We start from the raw sequence: 22982 nt of genomic DNA on the forward strand, positions 1-22982 counted from the left end.
AAGCCAAATGTTTAATTGGACTGTAACTTGATCATCACACATCCATATACAGATGATGGTTTGAGGGACGAAATGGATAATGACTTGGGCTCAAAACATTTATCTCAGAATATGAATGGGTTTTAAATGCTTAGTTATGGTGCTTCTTGCTCATATGCAACTGGTTAAAGTGATAGTCCAATATCTGATTGGGAAGGAATTTTCGCTCAAGTCATATTAGTAGGGTCCCTGAGCTTTTCCGTACATTTTGTGGAGCAGGGGACATCTATTACGATCAAGTGGACCTATCCCACACTATTTATGGTGGTAGGACAGGGCATTGATTAATCTAGATTTTATATGGGTTCTCCCCCACACCCCCATGTTTCTAACAGAGAAAATGTGATTAGTGAAAACTGCCAGTCTTGATTCCAGCTGTGCTCTTCTGAATCCTGAACATAGGTGATAAAAAGCATGTGCTCTGTTATGAGAGTAATATGTTATATTATTTGTATTATAACATGATCACATTGAGTCCATGACAATGTGTGGTACGCGGGGTGCTTTAGCAAAAACGTGAATAATTTTTTACTGACTTATGTGCGTTGGCTTTCAGCACAGCATTTGCAGAGAAAGGACACAAGCAATTGTTACTACAAGGTCATTGAAAAGGCTAGAATATTTTAGAGTGCTTCACAAGAGAAGCTTTTCTCCCTTCATTTTCTACTCCACTATTTATGTTGCATTAGTGTCTGACAAATTCCTCAGTCCAGTGGACATACAATCCTTTTCTATTTCATAACACGTATTCCCTCCTGAAGCCCCTTCTAGGGAGATATGGCTTTACACTGCCTCAACTGTGCAAGTGCTGTAATGGCAACATCTGGCCCAAGCCATGCTGAATTCAATATATGTGATTAGAGAAGTTGTAACACCTTTATCATCTTTACACATTACAAGAATGTCTGGCATTTATACTGATCTGTTCTCTATTTTAGATAAAGACAATGTTGCCAGGGGAACATCAGCAGGTTTTAAGCAATTTACAGTCCCGCTTTGATGACTTTCTGGAAGACAGCCAGGACTCCAAAATCTTTTCAGGCTCAGATATAGCACATCTGGAAAGGGAGGTTAATGTCTGCAAGCAGTACTATCAGGAGCTTCTTAAATCTGCAGAAAGAGGTAAGAGCAACTCGCTGGGAAATGTGTAAAAGTTTTCTTAAAAGAGGCTTTATGATACCTGATGAATCTTTTGCTTTCTAAATGTGAACTTCAGTGCACTGCATGTTTTATTATGTTAACATCATTAAGACAGACAACTATAATAAATGAATAAAGAGCTATCATTTAGACAAGTTGCTCTGTAAATTCTACTAGAGATGAAGGTGATTTGTTAGTACTACTCAAAGATGTGCAAAAAACATTTTTTCCTGGAAGAAGAATTTACCCTCTGGACTGCAGCTTATCATGTGGCCTAGTTTTTCATAGTCATGCTTCTAATGGATTGAAATATATCTTGAATATCTTACTGAGCTCAGAATTAGAATAGTATTTAACTCTGTTACACAAGAAAAATGTCTCACACATTCTGTCCTAGTGTTGCAAAATACCCCATCACCACTCTTTAAAAGCACCACTCTTTCTGCTTTTAAGATGCAGAAATATGAAAGCGTAGATAAAGCTGAAAAGATACCTTATGCTGTCAAGTAACTATTGACTTAGAGAAGAAAAATAGTTTATAAAACTGATTAAATTGCCATTATAGTTTGCTATATTAGCAGAGACATATTGTACTTAGTAACTGGAATACTAGATAGGTGATTGTAGTGGGGCGGCCATTTAATGTGCCCCCATTTGTGACCAAGCCCTATGTTTTGGGCCCATTAAGAACTACATACAGGCTTTCACATGAATAACAGCACCCTCTGCCTAGGGCTGATTTAATAACAGAAATAGTTCTTTACGGTCCTCAGAGTCCCAAAATAAAGTCCATCACCACATAAAAATCCATTGTTAGTTCTGGTGTCTTCTGTCTCAGATGGAGTTCTTTTTCTGTCCCAGTCTGTTCTCACAGCCTATTCTTCCAGCTTTTTCTAGCTGGATCTTAGCCTTCTGGCACTAGCCACTAGGTCCCCAAACTTCTAGGTTCAAACACCATTTGGGTTTCCTCACAGGAGCTTCCTGCTCCTTGGGATCCTGCTGTCACAGCTCCCTTGGTATCAGCGTCTTCCATGCAGGAGCTTTTCACACTGCAGTTTTCTACAGTTTCCTGAGCTTTCCCCCCCTTCATTGCAGCCTCTTGCTGCTCTCTGTAGGGCATTCATCTGGATCTCAGGTGTGACTTGTTCTGTAATCAGGGGTGGCTAGCCCAAGTCCTCCAGCACTTTACTGTATTCCTATCACAGCGATGAAGAAGAAATCCACTTGAGGTTAGCTACAATAGCAGTAATGAAATCATCTGGCTGGAAGAAGTATAGTCATTCACTTCACCAGTGTGCATGCAAAGGGGATGATGATAGCCCTAACAATTGGAAATGGGGAATCATCATTGAGCAGGTCTGATTTCAATGGGGTCCCTCAGGGATTGGGTTTTGGACATACACTGTATAACATAGTTATAAATGACCTGGAAGAAAACAAAAAAATTTCGCTGGTAAAGTTTGCAGCTGACACAAAAATTGCTGGAGGAGTGAATAATGAAGAGGACAGGTCACTGATTCAGCACAATCTGCATCATTTGGTAAACAATATGCAAGCAATATGCAAGCAAACAATATGCGTTTTAATACGGCTAAATGTAAATGTCTACATCTAGGAACAAAGAATGTAGGCTATACTTATTGGAACTGGGCTCTATCCCAGGAAGAAGTGACTCTGAAAACGATTTGGGGGTTGTGATAGATAATCAGCTGAACCTGAGCTATGTGACCAAAAGAGGTAATGCAATCCTGGGATGCATAAACGGGAATCTTGAGTAGGAGTAGAGAGATTATTTTACCTTTATATTTGGCACTGGTGCAACTGCTGCTGAAATACTGTGCCCAGTTCTGGTGCCCACAATTCATGAAGGATGTTGATAAATTGGGGAGAGGGTTCAGAGAAGAGCCGTGAGAATGATTAAAGGATTAGAAAACATGCCTTATAGTGATATACTCAAGGAGCTCAGTCTGTTTAATTTAACAGAGGAGCTTAAGGGGTGACTTAATTATGATCCCATAAGTATTTACATGGGAATAAATATTTAATAATTGGCTCTTCAGTCTAGCAGAGAAAAGTATAACATGATTCAATGGCTGGAAGTTGAAGCTAGGAAAATTCAGACTGGAAATAAGGTGCAAATTTTTAAAATTCGTGTAATTAACCATTGGAATAATTTACCAAGGTTTGTAAAAAGCAGCAGAGTCCTGTGGCACCTTATAGATCAACAGGTGTATGCTTTCATGGGTGAATACCCACCTTGCCCATACTAACAGAGCTACCCCCTGATACTTGTTACCAAGGTTTGTGATGGATTCTTCATCACTGACAATTTTTAAATCAAGGTGGATGTTGTTTTAGAAGTTGTGTTATAGGAATTATTTTGGGGAAATTCTATAGATTGTGTTATATAGGAGATCAAACTAGATGATCATAGTGGTTCCTTCTGGCCTTGGAATCTGTGAATCTGATAGACATTAATTTTGGAAGTGCAAGGAGATTATTTAGTAGCAGCTAAGGAGTAAGGGTTTGATGCAATTCCTGTTAGAGTCAATTCCTATTGGCTTTTCTGGGAGTGGAATCAATCCCTGAAAGTGCAGTAATATTTTGAAGTATTACAAAACCTGTTGTTAGGAGGAGGAGAAATATGCATGGCAATTTAGATTTATTTCCTATTTGTTTACTTCAACAGAGGAGCAGGAGGAATCCATTTACAATCTGTATATCTCAGAAGTCAGAAACATCAGACTTTGCTTAGAGAACTGTGAGGACCGTTTGATCCGACAGATTCGGACTCCACTGGAGAGGGATGACCTACATGAAAGTGTGTTTAGGATCTCGGAACAAGAGGTGAGCCTTTGGGAAAGAATGGTGCAACGAGGAAGTGGCAGTTTTCCAAAATGAATAGGTTTCTCTTGAAACAAACGGACCCAGATCCTTGCATGTTATGGTTCAGCTCAGAAGGATGGGGGTTACTAAGTGATTTTTCTCATATATCAGTGGCAGTAAAGGGACTAATGAATAGCTAGTCTTCAGTCTTTCTATCTTGCAGATACATTCCTCACTTTTTCAACAAAGAGCACAGAAATAAGAAATATTAGGATATGTGAACACTGTCATGCTGATGTAGAATAAATAAACACTGTCAATTACCTTCCATTTTATAGAAGCTAAAGAAAGAGCTGGATCGGCTCAAGGATGATTTGGGAATGATTACAGATAAATGCGAAGAGTTTTTCAGTCAAGCTGCTGGTTCACCTTCCGTCCCCACCCTCCGTTCTGAGCTCAGTGTCATCATTCAGAATATGAATCAAGTTTACTCCATGTCTTCCATTTACATAGAAAAGTATGTAATAAACCGTCACTTCGCACTTGCTGTGGTTCAGCGTACACCTGTTTTGTCCCAAATGAAAGTAAATAGAAAAAACAGTAAAGTTATAACTATGAATAGTACCGATCAAGGGTAAGAGAGTTATCGAAGTCATTACAGTGTAAAAAAAAGGATTACTAGTTATCTCATATCACACGGCAAGACTGAAAAATGTGAGCAGTTTGAATATTATCAATACATGATTAGTTAACAAGAGGTTACTGTTTCAGGTTAAAAACTGTTAATTTGGTGCTGAAAAACACTCAAGGAGCAGAAGCGCTAGTAAAGCTTTATGAGACTAAACTGTGTGAAGAAGAAGCAATCACTGCTGACAAGAATAATATTGAGAACCTTATTGGTACATTAAAGGTATGAGTTTGCTATTTTTTCTTTATAGGTAAATCATAAAATAATGTATAGTAAAATAATTGTCTTTTTATAATAGCGCCTTGGTTAGACTACATTTGTAGTGCAGCCAAAGACTTCTTGTCTACTTTTAAGCAGACTAAATTGTAAGATTGCTGTGTTAGACAAGTCTGTATCCTTTTGGCAATTAGGATAAGAAAATAAATGTTATTTAGTAGGTTAAAATAATTTTCACAGACACTTTACATTGATAGAGGTTTGCGTTTTGCATACACATATAACTCTGGAAATGTTAGCATGAGCTGTGCACATAACGTGCAGAAGAAGAGTGCTAATGAACCTCGCTCTGCAGTGTTTCTCTCTGCACATGGAAGTATCTTGGAATATATGAGGCTCCAGAGATGTGGGACTGTAGCAACAAGAGAGTTAGTTACTTTTGTCTTTTATTGGAAGATTCCAGGCAACATTAAGACTGTCTGCTCTTAAAACCTTGCCACTTTCTTAAACAAATAGAAAAACTTCCTTCAGTATTTGTACAGCCCCTTATATTTCCCATTGAAGTACTGCAAGCAGTGAGGTAATGTTATTTTACAGCTGGAAGATTTTTAAGGTGACCTCTGTAGTTTATTAGACAAATATTAGCTTGCTAACTTGCAAGCTGTGTGCTTGATTTGTGTGGGCATTGGGACTCCAATACCCAGGATTTTCAGTTCATGGCTATTTCATAGGCATTTTGGTATTGGAGCAGTCTGAACAACCAGAAAAAATTGGATATGCAATGGGTTGATTTACACACACAGTACTACAATATATGTTTTCTTATCATTTATTACATATTAGCAATGGAGATCTGAAGTGGATGAGAAAAGAGAGGTATTCCATGCCTTAGAAGATGAACTGCAGAAAGCCAAGGCGATCAGCGATCAAATGTTCAAAACGCATAAGGAACGAGATCTTGACTTTGACTGGCATAAAGAGAAAGCTGATCAGCTGTCTGAGAGATGGCAAAATGTTCATTCTCAGATTGAAAACCGGTTCGTACTTTCGTGTTGTAATGTGTTCAAAACATCTTTTGGGCTGTTGATGTTGTTTCTTAGCTAATTTATCTTCTGCTTAAGCAATAAGAAATGAACATTATAGTTGGTTGAAAAGCATTTCTAACTATTCAGGAAATTTGCTAACATGGTGGATGCTTATCTTTTCGTGCTGCTGCCATTGATCCCCTGCAGTTTTTTCCACACAGTGATAAAAAGAGCCACAGCTTTCAGTGTGTGCAACATCTTCAGTTTAACACTATGGTGTGTGGGCTTTACCATAACACTTAGTAGTTAGCCAGATACAGCACAGATATGCTGCCCTTTTCCCCTAGCAAAAATGCCTGCAGAACGGGGCCTCCTGTCTTATGGTAATGCTTTCTGCTTCCCCCATAGTTAGTACTGATAGGTGGGACTGATGAGATAACCTTCACTTGTGAGTTGCTGGTCAGATTTATATTTACTTCTTGATAAAGAACATTGGGCCTAAGACCTCAAGTCCTTAGTCCTTAACTCCCATTGACCTCAGTGATAATTTTGTCTCCATAAGAACTGAAATAAGGACTTCAGGATTTAGTCAAGAACCAGTAATTTGCCCTTGGAGTATGTTCTGTTGACCTGCCATTATGTTAATGCAATATCATGATGCAATTCAAGTTCATTTGTTCGATGAAATGTGACTCTTTGATTAGATTTTGGTGATGTCCGTGGATAATATTACTCAAATATTTTTGTACACATGTACATGCACACACAGACAAATAATAATGTGTGTATGTCATATATATTATACACAACACAGTTATCTGGAATGTGCTTATCCATTGTTCTTACAGGGAAGAAGTTCACATCTTAATGCTTTCCCAACCAACTTCATATCCTTTCGTTTTCATTGTCTTTAATTCTATCTCCCTAGAGCTAAGGACAAATTGAGGCAGAACAACATTATTTGCAAACTAAACCTATTTTCTTTATTTTAGTTTATGATCCTGGAATCCCTGAAGAGAAGTATCAGAATGCTGCTGTTTATATGAAACAATGCTGTACACGGCAAACTTTCATATTTTTCCCCTCTTAAAAGCAGATGACCTTAGATTGTTCCACCAGTTCAGACGACATAAATTCATGGAGGATAGGTCCCTCAATGGCTGTTAGCCAGGATGGGCAGGGATGATGTCCCTAGGTTCTGTTTGCAAGAAGCTTGGAATGAGCGACAGGGAATGGATCACTTGATGATTACCTGTTCTGTTCATTCTCTATGGGGCACCTGGCAATTGGTCATTGTCGGAAGACAGGATACTGGGCTAGATGGACCTTTGGTCTGACCCAGTATGGCCATTCTTATGTTCTCAGTTCAATCCATGCAGGAACTGATAATCAGTTAACTAATCAGATATAATTAATTAATTTTATTGCCTCTGCCTCTGATTGCCAGAAACTAAAGTGATTGGTAAGACCTGTTCAAAAGTGCTGTCTAGTCAAAGAAAACAGTTTGAATGCCAGTATGATTATTAGCCTTCAAGCTACTGGCTTTCACAGAAACTATGGGGAAGGTCCCTTACCTTCTGTTTTTCAATATAAGAAACATGCAATTGGAGTGTATAGTTTTTTGGCTGAAATTAAGCTGCTGTGTATGTATCTTTAAATTTCACTCTTAATTATTCCATTTTCTAGTAGGCCATGTATAAACAAAGTGATATGATTTAAATGACAAAACAGTAGCTTTCTGAAAAGCTTAAGTGTCGGTATCAGCTCACAGGGCAAACATGAACCTAACACTCTCCTCACATGACATCTGTGTGGAATATGCTGACAGATTGTTGTTAACGCACAGTGAGTTTAGTATAAATATGACAGCTTGTGGTAGGTGCAATTTGTGGCAGTAAACAGACTGTTTCTGCAAATGTTCGCCCCTACTTCCTAACTGTTTGACAGTGATAATCACTATACACAGACGTTTGTAAATATTTGTTTATATGTATACCAAAATATAATTCCTCAAATGCAATACATAATCTTTGTCACACTTGCTCTGTTTCACACACATACATTCACGTGCACAGAGCATGTCCTTGGCATTATTGAAAGTAAGGCAGATTCAAAAATAAGTATTACAAACCAGAATACCAGAGTTGTTAAATATAGGGTTACAGACAGGCAGATTGCTCTGAACCTACATCTCTGCTGTCTCTTTGGTTGCAGTATTTTTGTGATTTTTAGGGACATTGTTAGGACTACAGCAGATGAATCTTAAGCACTCTGAACACTCCAGAATCAGTTTGCAGGAAATAACACAGCTTGCCTTTGTCTGCCCCTCTGCTCCCATTTAACTGCAGAGTAGAAGAGCCTTAAACAGTTTCCACTTCACTCTCTGTGCCTGATTGATTTAAAGGGAAGGCCCACAAACTTGAGTGGGTTTTCAATAGTTTCCAGAATCATATAGTTTAAAGAGGGACTTACCCAAAGAGGATCATTGACATTAGCATTTTTGGACAGCTAAAGACTTTGCCCTTGTGCCAACTCCTACTTGGCTTGGGAGGAGTAGAGGATGTGGTCTGCTGGTCTCCTTCAGTGCAGGTTTTGGCCCCCTTGGCTCATGCTCAGATCCAAACCCACTGGTCACAGCTAAAATACACCCACTTCTCGTCCTTCTGCATGGCAGTGAAAATTGCTTCTGCAGAGGCACACTCCAGTGTGCTGGGGAATGTTGTGTCTAGTGCATGGCTTTTCTGCTTCTGGGCTCATTAATTTAGGAAATGTGCAGTGTTTCTGCTGTGACTGGACTTTCCCTGAACATCAAAGCCAATTGAAGGTTTGACCCATAGTCAATTGTTTCTAGTATAAATGTTATTTCTCTCTTCTGAGGGTGCTCTAGTGCGAAAATCCTCTTTAATCTTTATGGACCATCATTAAGCTGGGAATCTCTGTGATAGAAACTGTCATTAATATATTTTAGTAAAAATTTTTACATTTCCTGTTATGATGATAGATGGAGCTAGGACACCTGATACCATTAAGGCTGTGTTGACTGACTTACATAATTTTTTACAGTACCTTCTCCCCAGTCATATTTCCTGTTCTCAAATTAAACCAGGTTGCGTGACTTAGAGGGTATCAGTAAATCTCTGAAATACTACAAAGATACTTACCATACACTGGATACCTGGATTCAGAAAGTGGAAGATACTCAGCGAAAGATTCAAGAAAACCAACCAGAAAACAGCAAAGCTTTGGCTAAACAGCTGAACCAGCAAAAGGTACAAAAAGGGAATCCCACCCTGGGCAAAAGTATTGAAACTAATAACTGGAGCCCTGTGATTACTGAAAATACAAATTATGACAAAATAAAACAAAACAAAGTATAAACCAAAATCAAATGAAAAAAATCGCCTCACAGCAGAGGCTTCCGTCTCTCAGGTCTGGGCCCAGCTCCCTGCTCCAGTTGTGTAGTGTACAGTGTCACAGCATCACTTCTGCAAATTTTGTCCGTCTGCCCCTCTGTCATCCTGATGGAGGGTAAATGCCAAGTGCCACATCAGAACACCTGGAGCGGGAGCTGAGCCCAGACGCATGGAGAGGAACTGCCTGCTACTGGGTGAGTGTGGGGCAGACTCACTGTACGACAAGCCTTTCACCCTCTGGGGCCTCTCATTCCCTGCCTGGGCAGGACTCCTCTCCCCCACCTCTTCGCACGGATAAAATAGTTAAAATGAAATTCCCCCAAAATATAAAAAATAAAAAAAATTAGTGGGGCTTTACTAACAAAAGCAAAAATATTTAATATTTAAATCAGTGATGTCAGTCTCCCTTTAGCTATCTCAGCTATCTCTATGTCTCCTGTTACTGTAGTAACCGAGCACGCCAGTCTTTTACCTTCACAACATCTCTTTGAGGTAGGGAAGTGCTGTTAATCTTATTGACAGATGAGAGTCTGAGGCACAGAGAGACAAAATGACTTGCCCAACATCATGCAGGAAGTCCGTGGCAAAGCAGGCTCTCCCAGCTCCCAGGCTAGTGTCCTAACCTCTGGGCCATTGCGCCACCATTTTAAATGTAAAGTGTGATTCAGTGCTACTCATGATCATTGTGTCCATGGAAATATTCACACAAAGTCTGCAATAGGACTGTTTGTGTGCTTACAGTTAACGGAGTGCTTCAGTGCTTTACTGGATTGGCACCAGAGTGCTCAGCACCCTACAGGATTGAGCCCAGGAAGAACAGCCATTCCCTAAATGTTAGGCAAACAGAACCACTTTGCATGAATGTTTGATGATAGTGAATAATAAAGGGGTATGAACATGCCCCAGTCAAACAATTGTTTGGGTGTCAACCAAATGTTTATGTAATCCCCTGAGAAGTGTGTATTTCAGGTCCCCATCAGTGCCTGATCCACAGAGGAAGTGAATCTGTGACAGCCCTCATTAAAGGACCGGTCTCTTTAGCTAAAAACGTAGCAACTTGTAGCCCTCCAGGTCTCCAGTTCAGTCCCCAGTGTGTTGGCCAGGATGCAGGCCCTATATTTACAGTATTCTAGCAGCAGTACTCATGCTGGGCTGGATCTAACTCACATGGAACTCAATAGGAGTCTTTCTGTTGACTGTCTAGGATTTAGATCAGGCCCCAGGATTCCAACTAGCTATACAACACTGAAATGCAAGTGGTGCTATAAATAGTATGATGGTGGGCAACTTAGAAATTCTTATCATAATAGTACTTATCAACCATAACAAAGGGAGAGAAAAGAGTTATTATTATTATTTATTATGCTGAAGATATACACACATATTTTACAGATGCTGGTTTCTGAAATTGAAATGAAACAAAATAAAATAGATGAATGCCAGAAATATTCAGAGCAATACTCAGCTTCAGTAAAGGTAAGAAAGATTAAACACATACAATACAGTTTAATTTGATAATGTGTCCTTTACATGTATGCTGGTATTGTACAATGGATACAACATGCAGGCAGTGGTGCTCTGCTACTAAATTGCATTATAAATACTTTATTCAATGTCAATTTGATAGAGAGTTCTGATAACTTTTCCAACTGCATTATTTTTACAGGATTATGAACTGCAGACAATGACATACAGGGCTATGGTTGACTCACAACAAAAATCCCCAGTGAAACGCCGGAGAATGCAGAGCTCATCTGACTTCATTATACAAGAGGTAGCTTGATGTTCTTTGACAGGGAAATGTACATTCATGTAGCAGCCTGTTGTAGAGTGGAGGAAATGCAAGACTGGGATTTATTAATAATTAAATACAGTAACCTCACACATGATCCTTACTGTACATAGACAAACCCTGACATAAATGTTACACATTTCACAATAACTGGTATTGTATCTGGATGTTGGCGTTGATCAACAGTTAACAAAATGCCCCTGAAAATCTTAGATGAGAAACACAGAAAACGAAGAATAATAAAACTGTTTATTAACACGGTGGGCCAGATCATGTCTCAAGCTGCCACCCCAGGGGGGGCTTTCACCATCACTGTGGTGCCACAAGTCTCTGTTGTAGCAGATTCAGAGGCAATGCCTCCCTGAAGCCTATTTGTGCACACAGAGGTGCAATTTTATCCCCAGAGGACTCATAGAGTACAAAAGTAAATGGGGCAATTTGGCCCTGAAGTGACTCTCTCTAGCTGACAATTCTGTAACAGGAGCTGACAGCCAGAAACAAAGACATAGGCTTATAGGGATGAGGATACTCCATGTAACCATCCAGCTATCAAGGAGTTAAGATTTTGAAGCCCCTCCAACATAAGATAGGGTCCTTAGGTCCTCCCACTCAGGCTGGAGCACCATTGGGGATACTACAGCTCTAGTAGGTGGAATTTTCCAAAGCCCCAGGATGACAGAGGAGCACAAATGTCATTCAGGTTACTTTGGTACTTTTGAAAATTCCACTCTAGTGCTACAATAACTCTGGTACCAGAGGAGTTAGGATATTTGTGATTGGGAAGATTACTTCCTTGTTTCTTCTCCTCGTAATCTTTTGTCCCCCTGAGTTCCACCACACCAGTTACACACCTAGCAGATGCAGGTCACTTCCATTCAGCCTCTTACGTACCAGTCTGACCATTCTTAGGATCAGTTGGTCCCGTGGACGGCCTGTTTATGTAGTTCTTCATGACTATTGTGTCCCTTAAATCAAGATCAGGATTTGTCTTATGAGCTCTGTGCCATATATGACTTTTCTAAAGGCCAGTTTAAGTCTAGAGGTAGTTCTTGGACATTATTTGAATGCATTTAAAGTCATTGTGAGTGCTGCCATTTTCCTCTTTTGTTTCTGTGCAGTTCATGGATTTACGAACACGCTATACTGCCTTGGTGACCCTGATGACCCAGTATATTAAATTTGCTGGTGACTCTTTGAAAAGACTAGAAGAAGAGGAGGTAGGTCACAGGAAAACAGAAACCATTTTGTTGGAGGCAATAAAACAACTATTGAACTTGGATCATAATTTTAGCTGGAAATACTAAGAACTGAAATATATACTGCACAAACATGGGAATATATGGATATTGGACTGTGTGCCTATCATTCTTATAAGCACTGATTATATCTGCAAAGTCCTCACGTTCCATCAGTCCTTCCAGATGAGAGGGTCACATTACAGGGACCCACTGTGATTCACTGAATTCTGCAGAGAAAGAAATTATCTACAAGACAGAAGAAATTATAATACACTGTCACAGTTTTACTTAAGACCTAGCACAAATTAGCTGGCAGTGTTTGATCGCTTTTAGTAAAACATTTATTTAAACTTTTTTATTTCTAAAAAACAAGGAAAATATAAAAGTATAGCTCTGTAAAGCAAATAACCTAAATTTTCACCAAAAGCTGTTCATCTTTATAAATCATAATTCATCTTCTATATTCATATATAGACAATACTTGCTTTTTAATTTTTGAAAGTTCATTTGCAGTTTTATTTTTACAACAAAAACCACACTGGATATTTGAAATGTGGACTGTATTTATTTGGTGCATATTTTATGGCTGGATGTATGCTGTACTTACAAATGCAAGCTGAAATTTATCCCTGTGCAGAGAGCCAGCCCAACTCCCATGCACTATTAATGTCCTATTTAAGTCCTAGTTAGTGTGTTTAAATGGGACCTAAGTGGTGCTTAGGTCTTCTGTTATCCCTCTGCACAGGGTTGAATTTCACCTGCGGTGTGCACACTAGCTTGCTTTTAATGGATAAGGAATTTCTTATTTAAATAGGGGAGTGCAATAACCCCTTCACTAATTCCTTAAGTTTGTTTCAATGACTTTTAAATGTCTAGGCTTCTTTTTTCTTTTGTCATTCTTCTGCACTGATTCTTTGAGGCAAATTAATTTTTTTCATAGTGAGCAGTTAACAAGAATAAATGGAAACTATAAACGACACCCCTACCCCAATATAACACTGTCCTCAGGAGCCAAAAAATCTTACCGTGTTATAGGTGAAACCGCGTTATATCCGCTGGAGCACGCAGTCCCTCCCTCCTGGAGCACTGCTTTACCGCGTTATATCTGAATTTGTTTTATATCAGGTCGCGTTATATCAGGGTAGAGGTGTATTTGTTCAAAAATACATAGTTTAAATCAATGCTTTAAAGAATTAAACAGAGCATATTATCTACACTTTACTTTCTTTAAAAATATCGTGTTTCTAAAGCAATTATATATTTACTCTTTAAGGATGATAGTGTCATAATTTATACACTGTATCCTTATAGCTTTTCTGCCAAATAACATACTGTATGGTTTGTCCAGTATCAAAAATACATAAAACAGGATTGGAGTTATTTTAACAAGTTTTAATTTTTAATATTTATTTATGTAATCATTGGACAAGACCCTGGATCCTTAAAGGCATGTTAAATAATCTTGCTGCCAGCTTTGTCCTTGCTCCATGTTCTTCCTATCGCATACCTCTGAACAGACTGATAACATAAATATGAAAAGTGTGCATCTTTTTTTTTTTAACCATGTAGCATCCATTGCATGAGATATCATGCTAAGTAGCCTTTATGTGTCTAATTCACACTGCTGGTAAAAATGAAAACAAAAAAGAAAAATATCTAGAGACCAAGAAATTTGTTGGGTTTGGTTGGTTGGTGTCACTTTTCTCAAGAATAATTTAATTTTATAAACCATTTTTGTCTGTTCCGAGCTGTGTCTTCAGGACTGTCTTTTGCAAAACATATGCAGACTTCTACTTCCTTGATAACTTCTTAGTAGATAATGTAAGGTTGCTTTCTAATTGCAAAACAATATAATAAGCTTCCTTTTGGAATCAAAGTAGTGTATCATAGAGCTTTTCCATTTCAAAGCAGAAACAATCATCAGTTTTTCTGGGATTATACTTCTAATCTCTTCCTCTGGCATTCAGGACTTTATTCTATCCTTGTCTTTGTTAAGAATTCTGTGTGATGTCATTCAGAGTTTAGTGCACAGAAGAAGGTAAAATAAAGCTCTTGCTATGAAGTCTATGACATTTAAAGTCTAAATTTAAACCTGTATGCTGTCAGCTCAGAGTTTACCTGCTGAGGCTGAATTCCAGAAAACCACGCTATTAGCTGAAGTTTTTAAACCTTTGGGATGTGATGAAGCAGTTGAACAAAGACAGAAAAACACAGTAGACAAAAACCCAATAGACAAAAGAGAGATTTGCAGAAAGATAGTTCTCATAATAAATCTGAGAGTAAGTTGGAAAGTCAAAGAAAAGAATTTGATACTGACAGAGGTGATAAAATCATAGTGGGCAGAACGTCAAAGCAGCTATTGAAGCCTTATGGTCAAGTAAGGGCTGGTAGAAATAATCGGGAAGTGCAGCTATATACAAGAAAGGAAATAACCACCCTTTCTGGTAAACAGCATCAAAACACAGAGAATGGTAGAAAAGAATATCCAGTTCCATGTCAAATTTGTGTCAATATTAATATAAATGACGATTCTGGTGTGGCGTGAAATCAACCAAATGTTGATGGAATGAGACAGGAAATGGGGAGAGCCAAAGAAGTTTTCTGAAGTATTAGCGGAAACTATGTTGTAGAGTGGAGGAAATGCAAGACTGGGATTTATTAATAATTAAATATAGTAACCTCACACATGATTTAAAGTTGATTGAGCATAACTAAAAAATAATATATTAATAATCTATTAATCAATATCGATTCAGAGATGGCAAAACAATTGATTTTTTTTCAATAATTTTGAATTTGTTTCATCACATTTTAATATCATAAGGTTATACTAGCAGGTATACCTCCCAGCTGATGCTTTACACTGCTGATCAGATAGAGCACAAGATTGCATAACAGAAAACTTAATTTAATAGATGCAACTGCAATCAGATTCTCAATTTTAATTGTCTAAAAACACTTTACATTTAATATGTTTGTTGTGTAACTGTCAGCATAAAAGGAGATGCTCCAAAGCTGATCCAGTTTAATCCCAACATCTGTAAGGGTATGTCTGCACTGCAATAAATGACCCACAGCAGCAAGTATCAGAGCCTGGGTCAACAGACTCAGGCCTGTGATGCTCCTGCTGTGGGACTACAAATAGCAGTGTAGAAGTTCAGGCTTGGGCTGGAACTCAGGTTCTGAGACCCACATCTTTTGTGAGGTTGCAGAGCGCAGGTGCCAGCCTGAGCTTGAACATCTACAATGTTGTTTTTAGCCCCACAGCCTGAGTCGATCCAGGCTCAGAAACTTGCTGCTGCAGGTTTTGTTTTATTTTTTTTCAGTGTAGACCTATCCTAAGTGTTTATTTAAAATCATCCAAGTAAAGGAGGAAAAGAGGGAATGAAGCTGCCTTTTCATTAGCACTTCTTGAGATATATGAGTCTTATTGCAACTGAAATCAGGCAGATCTGTTAAAATAAAATAACCTTCTGTTTATTAGAAAAATTGCTTACTTTTCACCTCACAGTAGGCCTTGCTTTCACTAGAAAGAAACGTGTGTTCTTACCTCAAGTTAGCTAACATGATAAAATTCTAGTGAAGACAAGGCAATTGTAGTTTGAACACGTTAGCAGGTCGAGATGAATCCTCTTCTCCCTCCTAGTGTCTACCTCCATCTGTTTATGCATGGAAACTGTTAACTGCCCTCTCTTCTTTAAGAGTTTGCCACCTCCTAGTTAACACGTGGATAGCTAACATATGGTAAGAAAACACCCTTTTTTCCTAGTGTGGACACATCCTGAGTGTAGCTTCATGTATTGTTTCTTTTCTTGGAGAGATTTCCAAATTTGTGTTGTATTATGTTTGTTGTAAACATAAAATGCCTTAAATTCCTACTGAACCAAACTGGAAATGTTGAACTTCCTTGACCTGTGTGATCCTTGCATACTGTGTATTGTTCATTACCTGTTGTAGCTATTTGTTTTGAGCAAGAGCATATGCAAGTGGCTGTCTGACTTTTCTAACCATTAAATGCTTCCTGAGTAGCAAAAGAGATTATTTGGGACTTCTCCCCTTTGTGGATTCCTTTATGAAGGATTTTTTCGTCTTGAACTAATGGTTTCTTGTCTGAAGCTTACTCTATAAGGCGAAGGTGATGGTGGTGGGAACTGCTCATCCTACTGTATTGACATGCTGAGTACACATTAGTAAGTATTTTCAACTGTGTCTTGAAAATAATACAACAGATTTCACATGCTATATTAAAAAAGAACAGATTTAAACATATTTGTGTATTTTAAATTGTTTTATAGATTATAAACAATGAGGTGGCATCAGCACATGCAGCATATTCAGATCTGATGAAGCAACAGAAGTCAACAATTGATGAGAACAGAAAACTTACGGGAAAGATAAATGAGCTTGAGAAGATGTTGGAGGAGTTGAAAAAACAAAAGTTCCATGTAGAACAGGAGCTCCCCAAAGTGAAGGAAGCTGCAGAAGATGAGTTGAAGAAACAGCAGAAGTATGTGGAAGAGATATCTTTTCAGAAAACCAAGGCTGAGCAAGAGGCAAAGCGGTATCAGATAGAGCTAGAGAGCATTGCAAAAGAGAAAGTAGCTGCAGAGCAGGAGTTAGAACATGTAAGGCAGCTCACCTTGCAGGCAGAGGCTCAAAGAAGTATAGTTGAAGAAAACCTCAGAGCTTTTAGAACTCAAATAGAGGAAAGTACTGCTGCTAGAAGAAAGCTTGAAGAGCACCTGAGAAGGAAAGACACAAATCTTCAGGATTTAGAGCAGCAGAAAAAAGCTTTAATGGCAGAACTGAGGAAAAAAACAGAAGGAGAGGAAAAGCTTATGAAACTAATAAAGCAAATGGAACAAGATTTTGAATATCAAGGGAACCTAGCAGAAAAAAAGCCCCAAGAAAAAGAGAAAACTGAAGCTAGAAGGCCAATAGTTGAAGGCAGATATTCCTTAATAAGAGAAAGTGTGCAGCCAAGTTGCGCATCTGTGCAAGATAAACATTATCGGGTTGACTCTGAAATTATAGATTTCCGGAAAAAACAGGAAATAAAGAAAGTGGAGGAGCTTAAACAGCAGGTAGATGAGCTGACTATTGCCAACAAAAAGGCTGAAAAAAACATTAAAGATCTAAAATACGAACTGAATGATCTTGAACTTCAAAAAGTATCAGCTGAAGAAAAGGCTCGTTTACTAAAAGAGAAATTAGATGATGCCAATAATACACTTAAATGTCTGAAAATTGAGTTGGACCAAAAAGATCAGGTAGAGCAGGGATATTTGCAACAGTTGAAAGAACTTGATAGGCAGCTGCACAAAACCACAGGTAAAGCTGAAGAGGTAATGCAGGAGGCCATAGATCTTAAGAAAGTTAAAATAAATTATCAAGAAGAGCTGAAATCTCTTCAGCAGGAAAAGGTGCAATTAAAAAGGGAAGTAGAGGAATTGACTAGATCACACACACAAATTGAAATCACTGTTCAGCATTTAAATTCACAAATCAACTCTCTCCAGAAAGAGAAGCTGATAGCTGAACAAAGAACACAGTCATGCAAAGGAGAAGCAAATAATCTGCAAGATCAGTATAAAAAAATCCAGGAACAGCTGCTTCAAAAGACAAGAGCAGAGAATGAAAATCAACAGAAGATTCAAATGGTGAAAGATGATTTGGCCAAAAGCAATCGTTTGGCAGAATCATTGAAACAAAAGGTCGAGGAGCTTTCCAGATCGAATACTGAAACCAAAATAATGATGCAACAAATTCAGTCTGAATCAGAGAGGGTAATTCTGGAGAAACAAAGTATTCAGAGAAAAAATGATACCTTAAAAACCCTAGCAGATGGTTTTAAAGAACAGCTACGTACCACAAATGAACAGTTGCACAAGCAGATAATAATCGAGCAAGAATTCATAAGTAAAGTCAAAAGTCTAGAAGATGAGCTAATAAAAACAAAAACGTTAGCCAGCGAATTTAAACAGAAGTGTGATAAGCAGAGTGCTTTCAAACTGAACACTGAGATAGAGGTTAAAAATCTAAATGCACAACTAAATGCTTTCACTGTTGAAAAGAGGTTGAGTGAGCAGAAAATACAGCTACAGCAAGCTCATATACAAGAGCTAAATAGTAAACTGAAGAAGCTGCAGGATGAATTCCATCAAAAGACCCTAGATGAACAAATGGCACGCAAAAAGATGGCTCTGTTTCAGGAAGAGTCCATTAGGTTTAAACATTCTGCAGAGGAATTCAGAAAAAAAGTTGAAAAACTACTGGAATCACATAGCATCACTGAAAATGACATTTCGGGTATAAGACTGGAATGTGTCACTCTTCAGCAAGAAAAAAATATGGCTGAAGAGAATATAAAATTGTACAAGATGCAAATTGAAGATCTGCAAGAAAGACTTCGGAAATGTCGTGAGCAACTACAACAAGGAAAGCATGCTGAAATGGATTATTTTCAGAAATATCAGAAACTTGAGGAGGAATTGGAGGTACAGAGGCGTATGGTGGAGACCCTAAAACAGGATATGGACTTGCCGATGAAGGAACGTGAACACCAGTTCCTAATGTTTCAGAATGGAGTTAAGCAACATCATAACATCAAAGATTCTGTATTCAAATTGGACTGTGAGAAGAAGGTAAGGGAATTTAATTACATGGGAGAAACCTCACCTAGAGATTTAGAACAACTTCATCCATGTGCAAAAATGACTTCTTCATTGTTAAGACAGAAACAGGAGAGACAGGCTGATGTAAACATTCCGGGGTTTAAAATGGATCGATTAGGAGAAAAGAAGCTGCACCTGGGTGCTGATGATACAGAACCAAAAGAGGCGCAGCTCCAGTTGTCAAGAACAAACCAATCCCTAGAAGATGATACAGGCCAACAGTCTTTTACAGAGTTTGTTTCTCAGACAAGCACCCAGCTCCAGATAACTTTTGATAAAACAAACTCCATGACAAAAATATCGGAAATAGACAAATTAAGAGATAAAAACCTTCACAGTTCCTGGCATGAAGAAGAAAAACATGGGCCGGGACTAGTAAAGCTCATGCACCCTTTGGAGGTATACTCTAAGTTTTGTTGACATTTGCCTTGCTGGTGCTGGTTTTTACTGTTCCATTCTTTAAAATTTGGTATTGCTCTTCTATGCTCTCTGTTGTATACTTTTTTTTTCATTCTGGTGTATGGGGACCTCTTCTGCTTATCTGTGAATACAAAAAAAAGACTGAAATACTCAAATATTTGCAATAGGATTATTTGAAACTTTATTTTTATTTGTTAAAAGTTTATTTACATTATAGAAATTCAAATACAATGATTATACTCAGTTACAGTTAAAAGTGCATTGAGTGATATCAATAAGTGCAGGTAATAAGCACAGAATAAAATTTCTACCTTGGATTTCAGCCACATGCCCATTAATCTAGCCTTTTTAAACAAATATTTGAGGTGTATATATATTTTTTAAAATCTAGTTAATTATATCGTGTGCTATCCGTGCTAATAAAATTTCTTATTCGTGATTTCTGCTGTTTACTTTCTGCATTGCATTCTTCTGGTGGTGGACTTTGGACTGAATTGTGTAAAGTACAAATTACATTCTCCAGCTCTATTGCTCATTGTGTCAAAAAATTCCTGTTTACAGATAGTGAAGAGCAAGCAGTATGATGTGCTTGTTGAAGTTACAACATTAAAACAAGAAAATGACCAGAATCTTGGTAATGAAGACAGGATGTTTGATGGATACCAAACATCTGAAAGTTTAAGGGGAGAAGATTTTCCAAAGATTAGCTCTTTCTTAGAGGGCAAGAATATGAAGAATGTTGATACGGTTCACTATGAATATTCTGCTGGGGAAGATGATCTTAAATTTCAAGGTCTCCGACATGATGTAACTGCCAGACAGTTGGTTGAAGTGAAGCTTCTAGACAGGAGCACAGTTGAACAGCTCCATTCAGGGCAGAAGTCATTTGATGAGGTTCAGAAAAGTCTTGAAATGTTTTTAACTAAACCTACTGCTATAGCTGGGCTGTACATTGAATCCAGCAAAGAAATAATCTCTTTTGCTTTAGCAGCAAAGAAAAGAATAATTGAAAAAACATTAGCATTAGCATTTTTAGAAGCCCAGGCTGCCACAGGTTTCATCATTGATCCCACAGCAGGTCAGAAGTATTCTGTCGATGACTCAATTGTTAGAGGACTTGTAGATAATGAATTCAAAGGTAGACTACTTGAGGCAGAGAAAGCAGTTTTAGGATATTACTGTTCTGGTAAAATAATATCAGTGTATCAAGCTATTGAAGCTAGAATCCTGGAAAGACAAAAAGGTAAAAATATTCTTGAAGTCCAGGTTGCAAGTGGGGGAATTATTGACCCTGTAAGAAGTGTTCGTATTCCTCCAGATGTCGCAGTACAGCTAGGCTTGCTAAATAAAACAATTTTAAAATTTTTACATGAACCTTCTAGTAATGCAAAATGTTTTCAAAACCCAAATAATAGGCAAGCCATGTACTACGATGAGTTGCTGAAAATTTGTGTGTTTGATGTAGGTAGCAAATGTGTTCTGCTTCCAGTTGGGGACAGAAAAATTACTAGCCCATCAGCAGAAAAAGTTCATAAGATTTCCATAGTAGACATCAAAACTGGAACAGAAATGACTTCATATGAGGCTTATCAAAGGGATTTAATTGATAAAAGTACATATCTTGAGCTATTAGAACAGGAATTTCAGTGGAAGGAGTCTACATGTTTTGATTCCCATGGAAACTCTTCTCTTTTGCTAACAGATCTCAAAACTGGAATACAGTTTAATATTGAAGAGGCATTAACACAGGGTACAATTGACAGAACATTAGTCAACAAATATAAGGAAGGCCTCATCACAGCTAATGAGTTTGGTGATATTTTGCTGAGCAGTTCACAACCATGTAAAGATCTGAACAGCCCTATTGCAGGATACTGGCTTTCTGACACCAATGAAAGAATTACAGTTCTAAAAGCCTCACGCAAAAACTTGGTGGATAGAATTACTGCCCTAAGGTGTCTTGAAGCTCAAGCCAGTACAGGAGGCATAATTGATCCATTTACTGGGAAAAAGTACAGTGTTTCAGAAGCTTTGCAAAGGGAGTTAATTGATGAAATAAGTGCTAAGCAAATTCAACAGTGTGAGTTAGTCTTTACTGGGATCATTAATCCTGTAACAAACAAAATTATGTCAGCCATTGAAGCTATGAATGTAAATGTCCTGAACAAAGACACAGGCATTCGCTGCCTGCAGTATCAATACTTGACTGGTGGACTGATAGATCCAAAATCTCATTGCAGGTTGTCTATGGAAGATGCTATTAAGAATGGCATTATTGATGCTATCACAGCTACAAAAATTAAAGATGACAAGTCACATGTTAAAGCCATTACATGTCCCAAAACAAAGAAGAAGTTAACATACAAAGAAGCCTTGGAAAAGTCTATTTTTGATTGCCACACAGGGCTACGATTATTAGAAGCAACTGAGCCCATTAAGATAGGAATTTCTAGTCTTTATTATGCTTCATAATCAAACAGTGATTTTGGTACTCACTTTTGGGCCAGATCCAAAGTCCATTCAGTGAAAAGACTCCCATTGATCACTAGGCTGTTGGTGGGGAACTACTAATACTATTGTGTAATCATGTGAGAGTGATAACATACTATAGAAGTTAGACACCATAAAGGAATAAAATTCATAATAGACGTGAAGTGCTGCAGTGTTTACATGGTTTCATTAGGCAAAAGTCCCATTAACTTCAAAATAGGAGCTGTTTTGTATATAATATTACAATATTTCATCCAGCGATGATGGCTTGATTTGGAATTTCAAACTGCTCTTAAATCTTAAAAAACTAAATATTTTATATTACAAAGGTATCAAAATGTGGTGCAGATATTTAGGCTTAAATCTTTGGAACACTTATGCACACGAGACTACTCACACGCATAAAGCTACTCACATATATTTAGCATTTGCAGAATTAGGTCATACATTTGTAGTCTGGAGTGGTATTGTTTAAATTTCTCATCAACATGATTTTCCACTGATTTCAGAGAAAACTGTGCAATTAGTTTTTCATACAACTGCAGTATGTACAAGATAAGGTGTATTGATATGAAGTGCTTAGTTTTTTAAACCATTTTTAAATGTTCTTTCCTTTTTTCCTGTGATAAGTGAAAGCGTTTCAACACATTTTTAAGTACTGAAAAGTTTTCAACTACTATAAAAGTCTGGTTAAAAATCATACACTATTTGACACAAACTACAAATTCATAATATATTTATTGCAAACAAAATGGTGACTCCTCTGTTATTATTTTTCAGTATATCTTGGTTCGAAGACTATAATAACACTGTATTTCCTTCTAAATGTAATTTAGTAACCTGTCCCAGTGTACTCTGGAAATGTGATACCCAGTGCTGGCTCTCGGCAAATAAGGCTAATGGAAAGGCAGCAATTCGAAGATGCTTTAGCTTTTCTGACTACAAGCATTATTTAGATTTTAATTACTGAGTAGTGGCTGGGAGGTTAATCTGTTTCTGTACTTTCAATAAAATGGTTCAT

General features: G+C 37.9%; 1 protein-coding gene across 13 annotated transcripts in view; it reads left to right on the forward strand.

Moving 5' to 3' along the window:
• DST (dystonin) overlaps positions 1–22982 on the forward strand; it is a 452383-nt gene that overhangs the window by 254192 nt on the left and 175209 nt on the right. For all 13 annotated transcript variants that reach the window (XM_050950494.1, XM_050950495.1, XM_050950498.1 and 10 more), the window contains 9 exons: positions 978–1161; positions 3869–4026; positions 4344–4522; positions 4777–4915; positions 5753–5946; positions 9041–9203; positions 10740–10823; positions 11014–11121; positions 12258–12356. In XM_050950494.1, coding sequence (XP_050806451.1) covers positions 978–1161; positions 3869–4026; positions 4344–4522; positions 4777–4915; positions 5753–5946; positions 9041–9203; positions 10740–10823; positions 11014–11121; positions 12258–12356 — 1308 coding nt within the window. The remainder of the gene's footprint in view (positions 1–977; positions 1162–3868; positions 4027–4343; positions 4523–4776; positions 4916–5752; positions 5947–9040; positions 9204–10739; positions 10824–11013; positions 11122–12257; positions 12357–22982) is intronic.

This window comes from Gopherus flavomarginatus, chromosome 4 (assembly GCF_025201925.1).
Source record: "Gopherus flavomarginatus isolate rGopFla2 chromosome 4, rGopFla2.mat.asm, whole genome shotgun sequence".
Taxonomy (NCBI): domain Eukaryota; kingdom Metazoa; phylum Chordata; order Testudines; family Testudinidae; genus Gopherus; species Gopherus flavomarginatus.